General features: G+C 38.0%; 1 protein-coding gene across 1 annotated transcript in view; it reads left to right on the top strand.

The window, feature by feature from the left end:
- The window catches only part of RANBP3L (RAN binding protein 3 like), a 55,194-nt gene that overhangs the window by 8,494 nt on the left and 23,703 nt on the right, over positions 1-22,997 (top strand). Inside the window, exons 2-4 of the mRNA XM_040262335.1 lie at positions 18,174-18,232; positions 18,913-18,952; positions 19,457-19,534. Coding sequence (XP_040118269.1) covers positions 18,174-18,232; positions 18,913-18,952; positions 19,457-19,534 — 177 coding nt within the window. The remainder of the gene's footprint in view (positions 1-18,173; positions 18,233-18,912; positions 18,953-19,456; positions 19,535-22,997) is intronic.

Here is a 22,997-nt window from a genome sequence, read left to right as displayed (position 1 = left end):
TCATTCTTCTGTGTATTCTTGCCACCTCTTCCTAATATCTTCTGCTTCTGTTAGGTCCATACCATTTCTGTCCTTTATTGTGCCCATCTTTGCATGAAATATTCCCTTGGTATCTCTAATTTCCTTGAAGAGATCTCTAGTCTTTCGCATTCTATTGTTTTCCTCTGTTTCTTTGCACTGATCACTGAGGAAGGCTTTCTTATCTCTCCTTGCTATTGTTTGGAACTCTGCCTTCAAATGGGCATACCTTTCCTTTTCTCCTTTGCCTTTCACTTCTCTTCTTTTCTCAGCTATTTGTAAGGCCTCCTCAGAAAACAATTTTGCCTTTTTGCATTTCTTTTTTTGGGGGGATGGTCTTAATCACTGCCTCCCGTACAATGTCATGAACCTCTGTTCATAGTTCTTCAGGCACTCTGTCTGTCAGATCTAATCCCTTGAATCTGTTTGTCATTTCCACTGTATAATCATAAGGGATTTGATTTAGGCCATACCTGAGTGATCTAGTGGTTTTCCCTACTTTCTTCAATTTAAGTCTGAATTTGGCAGTAAAGGGCTCATGATCTGAGCCACAGTCAGCTCCCGGTCTTGTTTTTGCTGACTGTATAGAGCGTCTCCATCTTTGGCTGCAAAGAATATAATAAATCTGATTTTGGGATTGGCTATCTGGTGATGTCCATGTGTAGAGTCTTCTCTTGTGTTGTTGGATTATTGTGGATTATTATTATTGTATATTATTATTATTGTGGATTATTATATAATGTTGTGGACTATTATTCAGACTGAAAAGGAAGCAAATTCTGACACTTGCTACAACACAGATGATTCTTGAGGATATTATGCTAAATGAAATAAGCTAGTCACAAAAAGACAAATACTGTATGATTCCACTAATATGAGAATTGTAGAGTTGTTTAAATTCATAAAGACATAAAGTAGAACAGGAATTGCCAGAGGCTTGGGCAGTGGCAGGAGGACGGGTTAGTGGGAAGTCACTGAACTGAACTGAACTGAACTGATCATTATTAAGGACAGTCTCAGCTTTTCAAGGTGAAAGAATTATGGAGATTGATTATACAACAATGTGAAAAAAGTTAAAACTACTGTACTGTATACTTAAAACCAGTTAAGATGGTACATTTATGGTATGTATATTTTACCACAATTAAAAAAAAAAACTGTGACTTTTCAAAGCCATCCCTAATTACATTTCTGAAGTTAGACTTAAAAAAAAAGTAAGTAAAAATAAGCAAACAAAAACCCCTCATTTTTCTACTTCTAAAACCAAAGTTAGGTGGAAATATTCCATTTTCCAAAAGTTATTTCTTTGAAAATATTAATATAGCTAATAAAATCCTAACTAGATTTATCAATAAAAAAGAGACAAAAACATATTGGGAATGATATGAAGGTCCTTCAGATATTAGAAGGATAATAAGGGGATATTATAAACAACACTGTGCCAAAAAGATGCAGAAAAAACAGTCAAAATTCAACATCAACCCATGTAAAAATTTTAAAAGGATTTGGAATGAAAAGGAACTTCCTCAACCAAATAAAGAACTTTACAAAAGCCAACAGCTAACATCACAGTTTTGAGAGAAAGGCCAAAGGCCTTCTTGATAAGACCAGAAGAAAACAAAGATACCCATTGTAATCCCTTCTACTCAGCATCATACTGGAGATCCTAGAGAGTGTACTAAGCTAAAAAGAAAACAAAGGCTTACATATTGGAAAGAAAGAGATAAAACATTTTTTATTCACAGACAAGTGATAGTCCATGTAGAAAAATACTTGGGAATCTACCTCTATCCCCCAAAATACTAGAATAAATGAGTTCACGAGGTTACAGGATAACAGGATTAAAGTCAGTATTTCTATATATTAGCCAAGAATAATTGCCTAAAAAAGAAATAATTGGCCAAACTTTAGTTGTCTGCAGAGAGATGAAATTGCAGATAAAGATTTGTGCACGTGTGTTTTTATAAGCCGAGAGTGGATAAGACATATGCTAGTGGCACAGACTATAAGGTTCTGTTTGTTCCACAAGACCAACTTTGTTATAGGGACCTTTATTCTCAATCTTTGGCATTATGTGCCATTTTTCTTTTTGAAAATTGAGTAAGCTAAAATTAATTAGTAGAAGTGATTGTTTTGATAGTGGGATGAAGCAAAGTGGGTTTAGAGGGATTTGTGGAAAACAAACTTAAAGATAAGGAAAGAAAAAGAGAAAACAAATTTTACCAAAAAAAGACCATAATAGATGCAGCAAACTTCTTTCTATAATTGTGAACATTTCTCACGTTTTAAGGCTGAAGCTCAAGATAAAGTTCGTTACCTTGCTTGTGTGACTCCACTTATATGAGGTACCTAGTGTCGTCAGGTCCACAGAATCAGAAAGTAGAACAATGGTTACCAAGGGCTGGTGGGGGCAGTGGAATGGGGACTTTATGTTTAACAGATATGGAATCTCAATTTGGGGTGCTGAAAAATTTCTTGAGATGTATGGTGGTGACATAATATATTTTGAAAATACCTAACGCCACTGAACTGTATTTAAAATGACTAAGATGGTAAAATTTATGCTATGTATATTTTTCCACCATAAAAATGCTTTAAAAAAAGATGTCACATAATTATAATATTTCATCTGATCCTTTTATCTTGACTTGTCATAATAGCTCAATGATCATAAAAGCTTGAAGGAAAGAAAATGAATACATGTAAAGGATTGTCCTCAGTTTTTTTTTTAAAAGACTTTTGCAAGTCATATGCATTAGAAAAGTGGGAGGTTTTTCTCCTGTGATCTTCTTTAGCACGATGATCAAATGTTTCTGGGAAGGTTTACAAATTGCTACCTGGCCTTCACTTCTCTCAAACTAGTTCTGACACAGTGCAGTGAGACGTTGAGAGCTGAGCCCCCCTGCAGGCAGCCCAGTATCCCTGCTCCATTTCTGTGCCTGAGGGCTCACAGGGCACTTCAGTTCTCACCAGCGGAAGGTGAAGGTGAATGCTGACCTTGGGGGGTGCTTCTGCCAGTTCCCAGGAGGAGAATGGGGTTGGAGATGTCCAGATTTGTGAGCAGGCTGGGTGGCAGCTCTGCTCCTTTCTTCTTGTTAGGCCTCCGAGGTCTTGTTCTCAGTGGAATAAGATCCATTTATTCCTGTGAAATGGAAAAACAATGAGCCTTTTCTCCTGCTAGCTCAAAGGCTCAGGGCAAAGAGATGCATGTTTAAGGAAAAAAGTTTGGGAATTTTTGTAAGAAATAGCAGTCAAGCCTCGCTATCCAATCTTGGAGTCCATGGGGGAATTTAAAAATAGGATGCTTCTGTACTGAAGAGGAACAGCTTCAGTTTATCTGGATTCAATCTATGCAGTGGCATTTCAGCCATGTTGACTTATTAATAGTCTTTGTGAAGAGTGATTTAATTACTACTAATATGGTATTTTGTGTCAAAATCACCTATTCAATTTTAGCAGTGCAGAGAACACTAGAGAATTACTTAAAATTAACAGACGTCATTTTAAACCTGTACAATACTTCACCATGGCATGAGACCCAGACTATATTTCCATTCCCTCCTCCCTCAGTAAAATGGAGAGACCCACTTCTAACATATGGAAGCATTTTCACACTGCAAGTTATTCTGAGGGGAAAATATGTGATTTATAAATGCTGTCAAATGCAATATGTATTTCCAAATGGCACTGAGTGGACTAGGAACATCGCAGGACACATTCTGCATCTTTATTACCCCACGGGCAAAAAGGAAGGAAGGGTGGAGAGGAAGAGCCAACAGCCCTTTCCGGCACTGTCAATCCAGAGGGCGCACATTTGCTGCTGACACACATATTGACGTCATTAAAGATGACAGGTAACCTGATCACAAAAGCATACTTAGTCTATATTCTCTATGTAATATTTATAGATAAAATAACACCTTCAAATTGTGGAGAAATTGGGTATGTTTTGCCAAAAGTAATGCATTCTTCTGAGTCATTTTTGCCAGGGGCTGAAAATAAAGTATTGACTTGGAGGTTTTAAATTGCTCGGCTCACCATGCCATTTGCCTGCCCATATTCTCGAATAAACCTTTTAAAAGTCAGAATACAAACAGAAAGTGGTAAGAGTAAGTGAAGCATCTTGCATGTTTACAGATGGCAAAACAGAAGTGCAGGAAGATACACATAGTCTGGGCTGACAGATCGACCAGTCTCACGTAGACTACAGAAGCGGGAGGGCCACTGCAGCACAGGGGCATCACAGCATGAGAGAAAAACCGTGAAGTGGACATTTAACTAGGCTAAGAGGGAACCTTCCTTAGCGGAAAACCCATGAACTCTGGAGTCGGCTCTCATGTATTTTGGGGTTTCCTGGGTGATGCTAGTAGTAAAGAACTTGCCTGCCAATGCAGGAGACATAAGAGACTCAAGTTCAATCCCTGGGTCAGAAAGATTCCCTGGAGGAGGGCATGGCAACCCACTCCAGTATTCCTGCCTGGAGCAGGATTCCTGCCGTGGACAGAGGATCCTGGTGGGCTACGGTCCACAGAGTTGCATAGAGTCGGACACGACTGAAGTGGCTTAGCACGCACACACACTCACGTGTTTTAGTCCAAGATTTCTGAGTACTAGCTGTGTGACCTTGTATACATTTTGTAATTCTGAAACCTTAGTTCTCTCATGATCCAAGGGTCTAATAACTTACCTCTTGAGGATTATATCATGTAAGAGCTGCAGTTTACTGAGCATTTCTCACATGCCAGGTACTGGGCTTAGCATTTTACCTATATTACCTCATTTAATCCTTACAACTTTGTCGTCTTACTATCCCTATTTAATTACAGATGAGTAAATTTGGGCTCAGAGGGTTAAATGACCTGCCTTAGCTCACACAGTTAGTTGAGGAGATAGAATTTTAATTCAGTCTGGTTTTTGGCAAAGTTTAGGTTTTTAAAACACATTTTCTGCCACCAGTAGTCATTTACTTAGTCACCAAAGATTAATATATTTAAAAATGTTTTATAACAGGTGAAGTGTGATGCAAACATACATTTTCACATTACACATATGCATAAAAGAAGCACCATGGGAGATCAGCAAGGTCTAACTTTTAGGTCATGTAAAGCTAAATATTTCAAAAGGCAAAAGGTTAAAAAATAGTCACGATATGCATAGGCATGCCATATGGTACTGTTTTAAGAAGAAAGAAAAAGAAATAATTCAAAGAGTCATGTTTTGACAGTGAAACAATAGTAAAATTTAATGGAGTATGCTGTGTAGGCTGTTGAAAACATCTGTTGGAAAACAAGAAGGTCTTGGTGAAACCGTTCAACTCACTGATCATTCCCCAGGATAAAGTACATGATGACCATGTCTTTTGGGATCTATTACAGAATTCCCCAAAATATAAAACCAGCTTCCTCCATCATCACTGTATTTTGATCAACAGTGACATTGCCAGATGCTCTGTATCAATTGACTTAATGAATCTTCTCTGTTTTTTTAAATCTGTGAACTTCCATATTTATAAGGACATATGCATGCGTGCTCAGTCATGTCCAACTCTTTGTGACCCAATGGACTGTAGCCTGCCAGGCTCCTCTGTCCAGGCAAGAATTCTGGAGTGGCTTGCCATTTCCTTCCCCAGGGGATCTTCCCGACCCAGGGATGGGTCTTGTGTTTCCTGCATCTTCTGCACTGTAGATGAGTCCTTTACCAGGGAAGCCCTATAATGACATTAGTGAAGTAAATGATTTTAAGAAATGAGAATTTGCCTTCAATTGAATTGTTTCTGCTGCAAATCTCCATATTCTAAAATGCAAATGAAACCAAGTCACTGGCCATAGCCCAGTGTCCCATATAACTGGATTATAAACTAAGCAGAATGATTTGGTGTTGAGGTTGGGGTGAGGTGTTTCAGGGCCTTGGTCCTACCTCCAGAAGGGTAGTAGGGTCTCTGTGTGATACAACCTCTGGTTCTTTTTGGTTCTGGCTCACATCAGATAGTTTATTTTTATGTCTTGGTTTTTCAAAACCGATCTGTATCTAGATTTAGACCAACATACAAACCAGGCAAAAGGAGAAGGGGGCGGCAGAGGATGAGATGGTTAGATAGCACCACCAACTTAATGGACATGAGTTTGAACAAACTCCGGGAGATAGTGAAGGACAGGAAAGCCTAGCGTGCTGCAGTCCATGGGTTTGCAAAAAGTCAAACATGACTTAGTGACTGAACAACAGCAACAACACAAACCAGTGGAGAAAAGAGTCTAAAGTCTTTGGAATTTACAATGAATGGATCTCTTGAAGATTAGCAGCATAAAAGTAGATGAATTCAGAAAGTGGGATGGATTAGACAAAGTTCTTGGTGGTAATGGTTGTTTTCAGTGGGTTGAGAGAGAGTTTTCTCATCTTCTTCTCCAATGTCCTTTTTAGAATGCCTCATTCTGAAATGAGTCATCTATCAGTGGGCTATCCATGAGAAAAAAAAAAAAAAAAACAGCTTCCTTTGTTTTATTCTTTTTTCTCAAGTGTGTGCTCACAATGAATCAAAAAGTGCTAGATTTGTTAGAGTAGGCAGTTTATAACTCCATTTCCAACAAAAATCTAGAATAGTTCAAAAAATTCACAATTGTGTTGAAAAGAGCCAGTATTTTCTCCTTTTACTTGATATAATAATATGCTCAGATGTTTACCCATGTCTGACTCTTTGTGACCCCATGGACTGTAGCCAGCCATGCTCCTCTGTTGATGGATTCTCCAGGCAAGATTATTGGAATAGGTAGCCATTTCCTTCTCCAGAGGATCTTCCCCACCCAGGGATCAAACCTGGGTTTCCTGCATTGCAGGTAGATTCTTTACCAACTGAGCCACCAGGGAAGCTCCCTTTTACTTCATAAAGTGAATTCGCTCAGTCGTGTCCGACTCTTTGCGACCCCATGGACTGTAGCCTATCAGGCTCCTCCATCCATGGGATTTTCCAGGCAAGAGTGCTGGAGTGGGTTGCCATTTCCTCCTCCAGGGCATCTTCCTGACCCAGGAATCAAGCCCTGGTCTCCCGCATTGCGGGCAGACACTTTACTGTCTGAACCACCAGGGAAGCCCCCTTTACTTCATACACTGTGTTTATTACAACATGCTTGCATTCATAGTACACAGTTGATTATAACTTAAGTAGGGACGACTCGGTTAGAATTGTTCCAGTAGCACCCATTTCCCCTGTGCCTCAACTTGAGTTGGGGCTTTGTGAGGCTCAGCTTGGCAATTTCTGGTAAGAACCGTCTGTTTCCCTCTGGGGTCCTGATTATTTTACCTTCAAGTTAGTCAGTACAAAGCATCTGATAAAGAAGAATAAAGAGTGTCCCATCATAGTTAACAAAGACTGTGGCTTTACCATCTCCTTTTACAAAGACATATTTTTGTATTTTTACAGAGTTCCTCCATAGATAGCTAGAGATGAGTACAGAATGTCTTATGGCTATAGTTTCATTGTGAATTGGCACAGATTCCTTTTTCTTTGGGGGCTGTAAGTTGTCATTTGTTCAAACCATCTTATAATAATTTATTTAATATTTATAGACTTGAAGCTTTATTTAAAATCAGGATTGTGATTCAGACCTTCTACATCTCTTCTTCCTGAGGTTCCATGCAGAGATTAAGATCACCTGCCATAATTTATCTTTTTTCTACAAGATATTTTTATAGTTGAGACTTTAGATGTTTTAAATTCTTGCTGAAAAATCTTGAACTCTGACAAAATGATTTTAATGTAGTTTGTGCTTTCAGGCTAAATTTCTGCTTTGCAGAAATAAGCATTTTAACATGTGGGACATTTAGTAAACCCAAGCCAAAATATTTTCTAAACAAAAATTTCCTTTACTCAGATTTCAGACATATTATTAAAACAGAAGAGAGAAAATACATCAGAAAGGAAATCATTCATTGTTTCAAGCAGTATATCTGAATGACTGATTTCAGTATCCTAACTACAGACATTTCTTTTTAGGTCTTCAGAGTAGCCCTTGACTTCATCTTACACTGAATCAAAATAATCATAGTATGTGGTTTGAGTAGTAATTATTTTCTCATTCATTATCAGGTTATTCAAAATGTCTGGAGGTTTAGTCACTAAACCTCTTGTAGGACTTGTAAATTCCAAGAGTCTTCACTTCCATCTTCCTAGATTTGGTCTCAGTGGGCAGACACCTAGAGGTGCTCTAGAAGACTTTTTTTCAAACATGAGCACAAATCAACTGTGGATTTTGTAAACATGCAGATTCTGAGGCAGTAGGTCTGGAATGGGGCCTAAGAGCCTGCATTTCTAAAAAGTCCCCGGTCAATGTTGCTATTCTGTATGGACCACACTGTGAGGAGCAAGGACCTCTAAAACTATCAATGGGCCATGACCATGGCCTAAATTCTGAAACTTTCTGATATTAAAAGATAAAAATTGGAGTGCAACAAGGAGAAGTGAGAAGAAATAAGAATAAGGGATAAGAATAAGGTAATAAGTGAAAGGAAAAGGAAAGAACTTTGAGGAACAATGAGAAAATTTCCCCAGAGCTCACAGGGTAGATAGGTGACGGAAGTGTCATAGGACTGGAGGGGAGGAGGGCAGGGAAGCTAACTTTGAGTGTCTTCTGTGCAATCTGTGCTCTGACACATTGCCACAGGTTTAGGCATGCGTGTATACATATGGATGTATATACCTGGGTATGTGTAGGTGGTTTAGTCGCTCAGTCATGTCCGACTCTTGCAACTTCACAGACTGTAGTCCGCCAGGCTCTTCTGCTCATGGGATTTCCCAGGCAAAAGTACTGGAGTGGGTTGCCATTTCCTTCTCCCAGGGATCCTCCCAACCTAGGGATCTAACCCAAGTCTCCTGCTTTGTAGGCAGATTCTGTACTGACTTAGCCACCAGCGAAGTAGATATGTGTAGAGATGTGTGTGTACATGGCAAATGGATGGACAGAAATTCTGCCTTGCTCCAAAAAGTTTTGAAGAAGCTGTTCCAGGTAGTCACACATCCACACATTGCTTCACTCTTCATTCATAACAACCCTTTGAAAATATATACCAAGAGAGATGAGAGAGCTAAGCCTTGTGAACGTGAAGTCGTTCAGTCATGTCCAACTCTTTGTGACCCCATGGACTATAGCCTACCAGGCTCCTCCATCCACGGGATTTTCAAGGCAAGAGTACTGGAGTGGGTTGCCATTTTCTTCTCCAGACCTTCCTGACCCAGGGATCAAACCCTGGTCTTCCGCATTGTAGGCAGATGCTTTTACCATCTGAGCCCCAGGGAAGTCCCTCTTTTTAAAGCACATCTCTAGGATTATCTGACTTCATAACTCCAAAATCCATGCTTTGAGCAGTCGAGAGAGCCAGACACGAGTGAAAGAGGAGAAAAGGACAGTGACATAAAGGATAGTACTAGAGCTTGGGGTGAGACTGTGCACAGGAGAAGAAATGAGAAAAGAGGATGTGGCAGAGACACATGGGGAGATCCAGGAAAATGCAGGGCCCCAGTCCAAGTGGATAATTCTCCTAGTAGCAATTAGAGGTGACCCATTTGGCAATGCCCAGTCCTCCCAGAGGTATTGTTGCCACTGTCTTTCCTGCCAAGATTGTTTCCACAACCTTTTTGGCCCTAGTTGCATTAGCCTGGTTCTATCCAATCTGGAGAACTGAAGTTTCACCTTAACTATTCTAAACTACCAAGCAAGATGAAGCAGTCTGCCAGATTCTAGGCGGGAGGAGCTATATAGCAGAAACCTGGGGCCCCTGCAGCTGCCTGGCCCCGTACCCACTGGAACTCTCAGCCAAAGGCATTCCGTTCTGTCTCTTTCTTCTCTTCCAGATCTGCTTTTGACTCAGTGGATACTTTCAAACCTCCTCCTTCGAGATGACTGAAAATCCTCCACTTAATTTTCTACATGAAATAGCTTTGTCAGACTTACTCACTTGTCTCCGACTCTTTGCGACCCCATGGACTATAGCCCACCAGGCTACTCCATCCATGGGATTCTCCAGGCAAGAATACTGGAGTGGGTTGCTATTTCCTTCTCCAGGGGATCTTCCAGACCCAGGGATCGAAGCCAGGTCTCCTGCATTGGAGGCAGACGCTTTAATCTCTGAGCCACCAGGGAAGCCCTTTTGTCAGAGACTGAGTGCTAATTAAATATATTGGGGGAAAAAAGGGTGGGAACAAGACCTTACAACTCACCCAAAATTTGGGGGAAAATGATGGTACACATAAGAACGGGGAGAAAAGGAGTGTATATTTACTGTTAACACGGACCATACATTACCTTAGAATCCTGAAGAACAAAGTTCCATCATTAGGCATCATGCACAAGATTGCCTTCTTGTTTGGAGATGTGAAGGAGTGTTTTGAACAAAGGTGAAGGACAAGAACATAAAAGGCCTTTCAATAGATTAGACAGCTTTATGAAGAGAAGATCTTTAGTCGTTCAGAGGTTTTTATTGCACTCTGAACCCAGTGAATCTGTCTTGCTCACACCTTTATTTCCATATATTTCTATGCAAAGAACAGTTAGATCCAAGAAATAAGATACTGGATGCTTGTTAAGCAATATAACTCAATAAGAAGTCTATCATTGGTCAGGAGCATGAGAATTGTCCTTCAATCATGGGTATTTGACACAATGGTAGAAAAAATTATTTTTAAATTTAGTTTTTCCTTTTCCAAAGTTTTATATATATATATGTATTCATGTGGTTTAAGGAACCAAATAGTCCTACAAGACTTTTCTAGAAAAAAAAAATTGCAATCTCCTCCTTGCTCCTTTCTCTGCCTTTTTTCTGGGTCCCCAGAAGTAACAGCGTCCAACTCACAGCCACCTTTTGTGTTAACCTCCATATAACCAGGGCTTTTCTGATAACTCAGTTGGTAGAGAATCTGCCTGCAATGCAGGAGACCCCAGTGCAATTTCTGGGTTGGGAAGATACCCTGGAGAAGGCATAGGCTACCCATTCTAGTATTCTTGGGCTTCCCTTGTGGCTCAGCTGGTAAAGAATCTGCCCACATGTGGGAGACATGGGTTTGATCCCTGGGTTGGGAAGATCCCCTGGAGAAGGGAAAGGCTACCCACTCCAGTATTCTGGCCTATAACCAAGTACCAGGCATTTAGCTCTACCTCTTTATATTTATACATCTATTTTTAATAAAAGTGAAAAGTGAAAGTGAAGTCGCTCAGTCGTGTCTGACTCTTTGCAACACCATGGACTGTAGCCTACCGGGCTCCTCTGTCCATGGGATTCCCTAGGCAAGAGTACTGGAGTGGGTTGCCATTTCCTTCTCCAGGCTCTTTTTAAAATTTTAATACCTCTTTATATTTATGTTTAGGTGCTAGTGGTTTGAAACCATGGAAGAATTTAGGTTCCTTTCATAGATTTCTCTGACCCCTTCAACTACTACCACCAACACGTGTACATTTTTCATTCCCCCATCTTCCCAAAATCATTATATTAGAAGCTTGATTACATCAGTATTCAGTATTCACATCACTGTAACCATGTAATATATTTTGATCACTTTTCTTTTACTGCTCAACTTTTGTTTCCTCTGGATTTAATAATTGTGTCATCGTTTTGTTTTGTTTTCTTAGTTCTCCACGTATTAGGTGCCAGTCAATCCCCAAACTTTCTTCAAATGATCTAAATATCATTTCAAAATATTCAGTTACTTGAGATATTCAATTGCTTTTAGTTCCATCTTTTTGGAGACTTCTTTTCTAGCATTTCTTCAGGGACCTCCCCCATTGTGGACTGATTTTTTTCTGCCATTGGTGTACTGTGGTCGTTCTGGGCTATCCTCTCACCATTTTCCTAGAGGTTGCCTTCATCTCTTTGAGTTGGTGCCCCTGTTTCTTGGTTCCTTAGTTTACCAGCCCTTTTTGGTAAAGCCCCTCCTTTAGAGGCATCCTGAGACTGGGTGTATATGGGAGACATATTTTGAGAGTTTACAGTTGGAAATGTTTTTATCATGTCATTGCATTTAATCAATACTTTATATTAGCACATAGTTTTAGACTGGAAATCTTTTCAGAGTGTTAAAAGCACTGCTCCTTTGATTTCTTATTTTAAAATTTTTTATTGGAATATAGTTACTTTGCAATGTTATTTTAGTTTCTGTTGTACAGCACAGTGAATCAGCTATGCATCTACATATATCCCCTCTTTTTAAAATTTCCTTCCCATTTAGGTCACCACAGAGCATTGAGTAGAGTTCCCTGTGCAGTACAGTAGGTTCTCATTAGTTACCTATTTTATACATAGTATCAAGCGTTTCTCTGGAGAAGAGAATGGCAACCCACTCCAATATCCTTGCCTGGAGAATTCCATGGACAGAGGAGCATGGGGGCTATAGTCCATGGGGTCACAAAGAGTCGGACATGACTAGCGACTAACACTACTACTATCAAATGTTTATACGTCAATCCCAATCTACCAGTTCATCCCATCCTCCTGCCTTTTCCCCTTGGTATCCATGCATATTCCTACATCTGTGTCTCTGTCTGCTTTGTAAATAAAATCATCTATACCAATTTTTTACAGGATTTTTGTTGTGACTGTGAAAGTCATTCTGACACCTGACTCTTTGCATGTGACTTTACTCCCTTCTCCGTGCCAATAGGACCTTTTCTTCGTAGTGTTCTAAGATTTCATAGGTATTATTCTGTCTTCATGTATTGTTCTAAGTATTGTGTTGGCTCTTTCAAACTGGAAACTTAGGTCTTTTGATTTGGGGGAATTTTAATGATTTATTTGTTGATTATTTCATCCCATCTTTTCCCTCTATTCTCTTTCTCTAGAGCTTCTATTAGGTATTGAAGTGGTTCTTGGATTGATCATCTGAGTTTTCTTATATATTCTCATATTTTTCACTTCTGTTCTTTTGCTCTGGGCTATTTACACAATTATATTCTCCAAATCTATTGATTTTTTAAATCAGTATTGATTCTTTTGATAGATATTTTAAAGTCTAAATTTCTAAAAGCTTATTCTTGCTCTGTGTTGCTTTTTCTAAAAAAATAGTATTCTGATTTTGCTTTATGGACATTTCATATTTGTGAATATATTAATTGTATGCATATTACACATATAATTTTAAAATATATATTATATATGAAAATAAATTATATACATATAATTTTATAAAATATACCTTAAGCTCTCTGTATAGTCTTTTCCCTCCAATTTCCTTTCCTCCTGTTCACTCACTCAATCACTGAATTTTTATGTCTGGTGACCCTTGATTACCTGCTTGTATTTAAGAAAGGGGCACTCAGTAAAAAGCTCATTGCGGCTATGTTCACTTGAATTGGGGACCATCATCTGGTTTGATCTTTCACCAATAAATCCCTTTGTCAGTATCTTTTGTTCCTCTTCTCTGGGATTAGTCAGACTCTCCAGAGAAAAATCTTATAATTTCCTGCCTAAAGGAAGTAAACCTGGCTGCCACCGTTCTGTGAGCTGAGTAGAGAGTGCTCAGAACTTTAATATTTTGTATGCATGATAGGCAGAATTACAGCCCCCTAAAGATGTCAATATCCTAATGCCCAGAACCTATAAATGTGTACTTTATATGGCAAAAGAAACCCAGTAGACGTTAAGGATCTGAGATGGGGGGATTATCTTAGATGATTTGCATAGGCACACTGCCGTCACAAAGGTCATCACAGGACAAAGAAAGAGGCGACTGTCAGAGTCACAGAGAGATATGACAGCAGAAGCAGACATTGGAGTGATGCGGGGCCACAGGTCAAGATATGAGGCGGCCTCTAGAAGCTAGAAGAGGAAAGGACATGGAGTCTTTCCTGAACCTCCAGGAGGGACACAGACCTGCTGGCCCAGGGTAGACTTCGGGCCTCCAGAAATTTAAGATTATAAATCTGTATTGTTTTAAAGAACTAGGCTTGTCCTAATTTGCTATAGCAACAGCAGGAAACTAACAGAGTACGTAAACTTTCACCTAATGCCCATCTTTTCATTATAGAACCTCCATTTTAAGCTTTGTCTGCTGTTTTTTTTGTCTTTTCTAGGGAGGAACCCCTAAGTCTTCTGCTTGAGTGAGAGGGGGACAGTTGGTTGGTTCTCAAATAGATAAAACTACTTCCTATTTTGAGCCAGTCTTCACTTCTGCTTCCAGAAATACTCAGTGATACCCATCCTTGGACTTTTGGTGGCTCTGTGGGGAGTCAGCCAGCTTGCCTCTTTAGTAGCCCCACAGCTGGCTTAAGGGTATCACTTATTCTTCTACTTTATAGCTTCCAAAATCCTGTCACTATTATTTGCCTTCAGTTTTCCTTGTCTTTGTGGTACCTCTCCTCCCTGCTCTCTGGCTCCCCAACCAAAAAAATTACCCAAGCCTTTATTATTGTTTCATTGTGATTTCTGACATAGTAGAGATACATATGCATGATCAATCAACATTGACAAGGTTAAAATAATGTAAGTGCTATGATTTTATACTGATTTTTCCCTGGTGTGGTACTGGATGGTATGTATTATACACTGAGAACATAACATTGTGCTGGTAGAGTTGTAGGCATGTTAGTATGACCTGTGAGAGCTAAGAAAATGGTCTTGTAGGAGGGTGCTCTGGGTTTAAAGGCTTTTCTCCCTTACTGCTAGTGTAACTTTGAGCAAGTTGCTTAACGGAGCCTCAGTTTCCTCATCTGAAAGTATCTGGAAACATGGTAGAAATCACATTTAATCCATAAATAAATTTAAAGAATTAATTTAGACAAGGTGACAGATAAAAGTGCTTGGCCACAGTATTCCTCCATTGTGGAGCGGAAATACAAGTGAACTGAGATTGACTGAATTACATAGATGGTACTTTTTGTGCCCCTTCTGTATGTAACAGGCTTCCCAGGGGGCTCAGTGGTAAAGAATCTGCCTGTCAAACAGGATATGTGGGTTCGATCCCTGAGTCAGGAAGATTCCTTGGAGCAGGAAGTGGCAACCCACTCCAGTATTCTTGCCTGGAGAATTTCATGGACAGAGGAGCCTGGCAGGCTACACAGTTCATGGGATTGCAAAGGGTTGGAGACAACTTTGGGACACCATCACACTTCTACATTACAAGGACTTAATACAACATTTGTGGGATGAATGAATGTCTTCTCTTAATGAAGCATTTTAGAAAACAACAATGAATATAGGCATTCTTTAAATGCTACATGAACCTTAAAACAGGCAAAACAAATTTTTTTTAAGTCTTTATTTTATTTTATTTTTTAAATTTATTTATTTATTTTTAATTTTTACTTTACAATTCTGTATTGGTTTTGGCATAGATTGACATGAATCCACCACAGGTGTACATGCGTTCCCAAACATGAACCCCCCTCCCACCCCCCTCCCCACAACATCTCTCTGGGTCATCCCCGCGCGTTAGCCCCAAGCGTGTCATATCCTGCATCAGACATATACTTGCATTTCGATTCTTACATGTTATTAAGTCTTTAAAATTTTTCTTCCCCATCTCATCTTCATTTTCTTTAACAGAAGACTGTATTTTAAACTTTTAATTACTCCATTTTCCTGAAAAAATCATGGATGTGAGAATAAGAGAGATAAAGAGCAATCTTGTCAGTTCTCTAGAATTTAGACTAGCCTCCCAGACTCCTTATTTCCTCTCCCTCACTCCCTTCCCCCTCTGAGCCATTTTCCACACAGCAGGAAGAGTGATCTTCAAAAACAAAATACATATCAGAGTGAATCACTCCCCCACTTAACATCTCTTTTTGGCTTTCTGTCTTTCTTGGAATAAAAACAAAACTCCTTGGCATAAATTGCAAGGCTTTTCAAAACTCCATTTTCATCTTCAGCCTCATCTTATACCATTGTCCTCTCTCTCTTGCCTTGCAAAGTGTCTTGGATATAGTCACTCCTCAACATGTATTTGTTGAATAAGTGGATTAATGAACAAGTGATCAATGAACATATTAGAAAGAAAAAGGGATAAAATTTAAAATATACCACTTTAAGGACCATGATCTTATTTTCAAGTTTTCCTATTGGATCAGGTTAGAAAATTGCTGTGAACCTAACAGCTTGATAAGTGTTTACTTTTAACTTTGTCTTTGGGGTCAAAGGCCTGCCTTGGGAGAGGGGAAAAGAATCTAGATGGGAGAGGAGATAACTAACCTCCTTTGTAACTAGTAGATAACTAACAGGTAACTTTCTAACAGGTAACTAACCTGCTTTCTAACTAATGAGCTGGACAGTGTTAGGGAGAGTAGATGCCTACAGTGAGGCTAATAACCCTTCAGCCAGACAATGTGTATCTAGTTTTAAATATATATATATATATATAAAATCAATAAATATTTGTTGATCTGATGAATAAAAACTGCCTTCCTACTTTACCATATGCCCTCCAAACTACAAGTAACCCTGTATAATTTCCCACTTAATGCTGCCACTGAAGATCACTTCTGCCTGTTTTTAGTTCTTTTCCTTTTTTTTTTTCTTTTTGATAGAGGAAAAGTCAACTTGTTATTTGTTTAGAGTTAGGTCAAGTCATACTACTTTAAGGATGACTATCCTAAGTCCAATTTAGAAGAGGCCCACTTAGTATTCCAGTTTATAAGTATTCCACTACATATTCACAAAAACTATTTTCTTTCAAAGTCATTAGAGATCTCACTTCTTAAATCCAATGTAATGGCTGAAAAAGGAGCCTGTTCTAAAAAGAAGGAAGAGTTGAGCTACAGTTTAATCTAGATGGCAATGCCAGTATGTTGTTGAGCATTTTCTGTTGTGGTTCACTTGGCTCCAAGGGCAGACTGCACAGGAAGCACTTGTATGAAAAACGTGAAGCTTATCTCGCTGGACTGAAAGAAGGTGCCCAAGTTCACAGGGGCCCAGGAGCCGGCAGTGGGTGGTCTGGCTGAGTTTTGACACACTATTATGGGATAAGATTGTGGGTAACTAGAGAGTCCCTTTCTGGCATATAAAAGATATAATTATCTGGTAGTTCCTCAAAATTCTTCAGCTAGACTTCTATTTATTCAGCCAGTGATGGAAAATTACCTCAGCTTCTATACCAGGATAACACATCAGTAATGGCTGAGGGAAGTCTAAAATGAGAAAAGTTCTGAGGTCATATTTGGGCTTATCCAGAAAGTCCAGTCATAAGTTAGCCTGTCAGCTGTGAGGTTTGGAATCAGGATTGATGTCACACCACACATTGAATATGCTTTCTTTCAGGCTTTTTTTGGGTCTTGTCAAAATCTAAGTAATTATATCTAAAAATCCATTTGATTTTCACATAAGCTCATAAGTAAGTACTGTTATAATCTTTTTTGGGAGGGGTGGGGGGAGGAAAAAACTAAAGGTACAGGCATATTGTTTCCAAAAGTATATTGTCAATTACAGGTGGAACTTATATTTGAACACAGACCTCCCTAACTCCAGAGCCCAAGCTTTTTACAACTATATAATCTTCCCTATGAATTTTAGAGTACTGATATTTAATGCTATCATCACTCATTTATGCCCTAGAGTGAATGAGTTCTTTTCTAGCATTACCTAAGATAGGAAAATATGAACGATTAATAAGGTTGGAAGGGCTGAAGACAAATTACTTACTTTACAACACTGTTTAAAACTGATTCTTAGTCTAAATATTGAAAACATGACTTAGTATATATCTACTCTAGTCAAGGAAATATGAATTAATTCTAGATCATTTAAGTATATCTATGCCATTTATATTTGAGATCCAACCCAAGTAGAAGTACTATTTTCAGATGTGATTTTTCATCCTTTGAAATTTTTTATTTAAAAAGTTTAAATATTTTTTTTATTTTATTTTAAAAGTGTTAGTCACTGTGTCATGATGAGTTTCTAAATACAGGTAATTGTATTTTGTTTTCCTTGAACACTTAAAGGATGTTCTTTTAATGGAGTAATCTCTCTATTTATGGAAACATATTACTTTCCCCAAGTATTTCTTTCCGTAATTAGCTGTTAAAATCATTTGTAAATATGCCAATTAAACCATTCATATAAAACAGTTTGGAGTTTACCCAAAGGCAGGGAAAAATACAAAACCAAAATATCCTCAAGTATTTTTAGTTGGTGTTAGAAATGTCAGTGTGTTGTTTGATTTCTTGCATGTTCTTTTTCTTTTACAGAAAAATCTATCATTGCTCAACCAATATTTGTTTTTGAAAAGAGAGAACAAACTTTTAAGGTAAGGTCAAGTTACTTTTCTTTGTTTGATTTTTACTCTGACAAAAAGACTGTATTTTGAGAAGCTAGCTGTACTAAATTATATCACTGCTGCATAAACTTATTCTTTTTCACATAGCAAGAGTTGTAACTCAGAATATCTACATAGTAGGGATTTACTGATAGCAATTTGGCTGAAATGGGAAGCCAGAGACCTTATCCTGAAACTATGGATAACATAATTTTTACCAAAATTATCTGTTTTTTTTCGGAGTGACTGGGAAGGGGGAGGGACTGAAAGAGATTAGAAGAGTTAAGGCTCATGATGGGTCCTGACCACTGACCTAGCTTAAAATGGATATAAGTTCTAAACTGCAATATATGATTCAAAAGAAATCTTAAGGACTCCATTTGCTTTTTTCAGCCTCATACTAAAAGCACTTGCTTTGAAAGACATGAGTGTATTAGTAACATTCTAACTTCAGTTTAACTAGTATTTTGTTGTTACTCATTATTGCTTATGGAGACAATTTACCCTGCTACCCCCAAACTAAAGAAAAACCTAACCCCTAGTGAGCTGCTTTTCCTAGCCTAGCTCAAAAGACCTGGCTTTTGAGAACTTCCTTATGAAGTGACAGGGTGAAAATGTGATTTGAAAATAGCAAACACTCAGCTCTCATTGGCAGCTTTGTTTCCTTCCAGAGACCTGCAGAAGACATCCTATGTGAAGCAGCAGAACGTGGTAATGATTTGTATCCTATATTTCAAAAGCAGTCTTTTTATCAAAAAACAAGTAGGCAAAAACATTTTGGCATGTGGCACAGAATGTATAAAATCTAATCATTTTTTCTTGTTTTTAAGCACACAGATAGACTGGCCTTTGTTTTGAAAGATGACATATAGGTCTCTGAGAATATTATGTTAGCAATACTAACATATTGCCTATGACTCTCCACTGCTTGTCCTCCAACCTTCCAAAATATTCTCTACACAATTTCAGAATTTGTATATAATTTTTTGTCAAAGCCACTTGTTTCTAACTGTTTCACAGTAGGATGATATGCCTGTCAGTTTATAATGACCAAGCTATTAACCCCAATATTTAAAACTGAGTGTCAGGAATTAACATGTTGTCAAACAATGATATATCTAGAGAAAAGGAAATTATATTCCTCCTCTCATATCATGGATTGAAACTAATTTGTTATTGCAATCAATTTTACCCTTCACATTGAATTTCTTACAGAATGCAATGAGTTTTCAAGAAAGCGTGTCCGGGCTTCATCTTTTACTTGGCATACTACAGATTCTCAGAACCAAGGAGGTAGGTATAGTCTGGACTGTTGACTGTTCACTGCTACGTGTACTCTGTGAAATTTTCCTAGTGTGTACTACTAGGAAATTTTCAGACAGGTAATGTTTAAAAATATATCCATTGGATGGTGTTTCTAATATATTGTTATGTGAAAACAGCAGTCTATAGAATACAGTGAGTTATTATTTAAAATTTAACTTATCAATATCGGAAAAAAGCCCAAAAGGACATAAGCCACAATGTTAACAATGGTTATCTTAGATAAAATGGGATTACAAGTTATTTGAACACCCCCTCCCTTTGTATTTTGCTGTGTTCCCAAAGTTTCTGCATTACAGAAACTAGCTACAGAATTAGCTTTACAATTAGGCAAACTGCTATTTCCTTCTAAGTAAGCATCTCCTTAAACAGATGTCTGTCTTTTAAAAAGACCTTTTTTCTAAGAGCTTTATCATATGCTGTGTTTTGAATAAATCAGTAACTTAGTTTGCCTCTCTTCTACACTCCAAGCATTCTGGTGACGCCGTTTATGATGGATCACAGGCCCTCTTCTTGCCATGCACCTGTTTATATGCATGTCTGTCTCCTCCACTGAGAGCTCCTTGAGGTCATCTTCATGCCTGACAGAGGGTCTCATACATGATGAGCATGCAAATATTTACTGAATTGATATCATCCTCACCAGAGGCACACTATTTTTAATCAATAAAAATGCAAAGATTTTTCTAAACTGATGACAAAGAACATTTTCCAAAACAGCAAAAATCCAAATGAAAAGATAAACAAAACCCTATTGACTTCAGTTTGCAATCTGTTTTTAGCATCATCCTTGACCCAGAAGTGGCTAACATTGTCATCCTTCATGGACCTCCCAGGCTTCCCTCCTTCTGGGCCAGATAATAAAGAACTTCTTAGAACCTCAAGTCTGCCGCTGACTTTTCAAGATCCATTCTCATTCATGATAGGCTTTCTTTTTCAGCTACTGTAAAACATCGACATTTTAATGGCAAATAAAATAGGGGTCTTAGCAAAGTATGCATGGATGAATACCATCTGAATTCTAGCCCCACAAATCCACACAGTATATCTGTTTATTTTTGGTAGAAAATTTAAACTTGATAATGTTCTTTAGGATTTCATGTTTATGATAGCTTTCTTTTATATAATGCAGCTCTGTAAAATAACTTGCTTTATTTTTCTTATTATTGTTCATCTATATGGTTTATAATATTCGTAGTACTCAAATATATAATGATGCTTAGATTCTCATTCTAAATTTTATGCTTTAAATTTATATTCTAAAGTTTAGGATATCATTCCTTTTGAATTTTTCACTAATTAAAATATTCCTTCTTTTTATTTAAATTTGTAATGCTTTGCTAAGTAAAACTATTTTATCATAATAAAATATTTGAAATGATTGAAAGATGCTCTATGTCAAGATTATGATTTTTTAAAAATCTTTTTTTGAAAGTATGCAGTTCAGAAGCATTAAGTATATTCACATTGTTGTAAAACTTATTTAATCTTTACATTAAAAAAAAAAAACACCCTTAGTAACAAATTCAAGTAGCACCTGAAGGTATAAAATGAAAAATTAAAGTCTCTCTGTCATTAGTTCCAAAAGAAATATGATTTGTAGTCTTGCATATTTTTGTTTTTACTGAACAACAAACGGCTTTTTCCAAGTTAAGCTTACCCACAAGAAATAGAAAATACAAACTACTCACTTTCTTGTAATGGATTCTACCCAGGAATCACATGAAACTAATGAATTTATATTCTTATTAACAATGCCAAGTGTGACTGGGCATCAATGTCAGACACCTTTCAGATACAGAAGAGATAGGTCCTAGTTCAATAAGCCCCATCTATACCTGCCTGACAAGTTATAGACATTAAGAGGAATAGGAGTTCTAATACCAGAAGATTTGTTTTGGTGTTATTTGTGCATAAAGCAAAGAGATGACTTTAAATTATCTAGATAATTGCTTCAATTCATTTTCTAAAGATCAGACACACATATGAAAAGGAATAAAATATTACCAAGCACCATCACATTCTATGTTGTGCAGAATGTTGGTGGTGTTGGAAGGAGACAACAGTACAATTAAATGGTTCATTCAGTGTTATTTTTCAGTTATAAAGATCATGCATGTGTGTGTGTGCGCTCAGTAGCCCAGTTATGTCCGATTCTTTGCGACCCCATGGACCGTAGCTCCCCAGGCTCCTCTGTTCATTGGGATTTTCCAGGGAAGAATGCTGGAGTGGGTTGCCATTTCATTCTCCAGGGGATCTTTCTGACCCAGGGATTAAACTCATGTTTCCTGGATCTTCTACACTGGTAGGCGAATTCTTTACTACTGAGCCATCTGGGAAGCAATAAAGATCATAAAAACCATGTAACTGAACTTTGAATTAGAGAAGCAATTGTACCCCAACATATATAATGTTATAACATGTCAAAAAAGCAATTCTTATTATTTTCTCATCTTCATTAATCCAATTCTCAAAGGCTGCTCTCTTTGCAATTTGCCATCAAGAGGTGATCTCTTTGAGATCTGTAGTACAGGCATACCTCATTTTATTGAGCTTCACAGATATTACATTTTTTACAAATTGAAAGTTTGTGGCAACCACACCTCAAGCAAGTCTATTGGCTTTGTTTTCTAAAAGCATTTGCTCACCTTGTATCTCTGTGTCACATTTTGGTAATTCTTGTAATATTTCAAAATTTTCAGTATTATTATACTTTTATGGTGATCTGTGATCAGTGATCTTAGATGTTACTGATGTAATAGTAATTTGGGGGTGGGGCACTTTAAACTGCTCTCATGTAAGATGGTAAATTTAAGAAATGTGTGTGTTCTGACTGCTCTACCAGCTAGCCCCTTCCCCCATCTCTCTCACTGTCTTCAGGCCTCCCTATTCTATAAGATAAAACAATATTGAAATTAGGCCAATCAGCCTTACAGTGGCCTCTAAGTATTCAAGTGAAAGAAAGAGTTGCATGTCTCTCACTTTAAATCAGAAGTTAGAAATGATTAAGTTTAGTGAGGAAAGAATGTCTAAAGCCAAGATAGGTCAAAAGCTAGGGCTCCTGCACCAAATGGTTAGCAAACATGTAAATGTCAAGGAAAACTCCCTGAAGGAAATTGAAAACGCTACTCCACTGAACACATGAATAAGAAACAGACTTATTGCTGATATGAAGGAAGATCTAGTGGTTTGGACAGAAGATCAAACCAGCCACAATATTTCCTCAAGCCAAAGCCTAATCCAGAGCAAGGCCTTGACTCTTTTCAGTTCCATATAGGCTGAGACAGGTGATGAAGCTGCAGAAGAAAAGTCTGAAGCTAGCAGAGGCTGGTTCATGCAGTTTAAGGGAAGAAGCTGTCTCTATGACATCATAGTACAAGGTGAAGCAGCAAGTGCCGATGTAGAAGCTGCGGCAAGTTATCCAGATGATCTA

The sequence above is a fragment of the Oryx dammah genome, unplaced genomic scaffold (genome assembly GCF_014754425.2).
Source record: "Oryx dammah isolate SB20612 unplaced genomic scaffold, SCBI_Odam_1.1 HiC_scaffold_20, whole genome shotgun sequence".
Lineage (NCBI taxonomy): Eukaryota > Metazoa > Chordata > Mammalia > Artiodactyla > Bovidae > Oryx > Oryx dammah.
The sequence above is the reverse complement of the archived record's forward strand: the minus strand, read 5'-3'. Positions and strand labels throughout refer to the sequence as shown.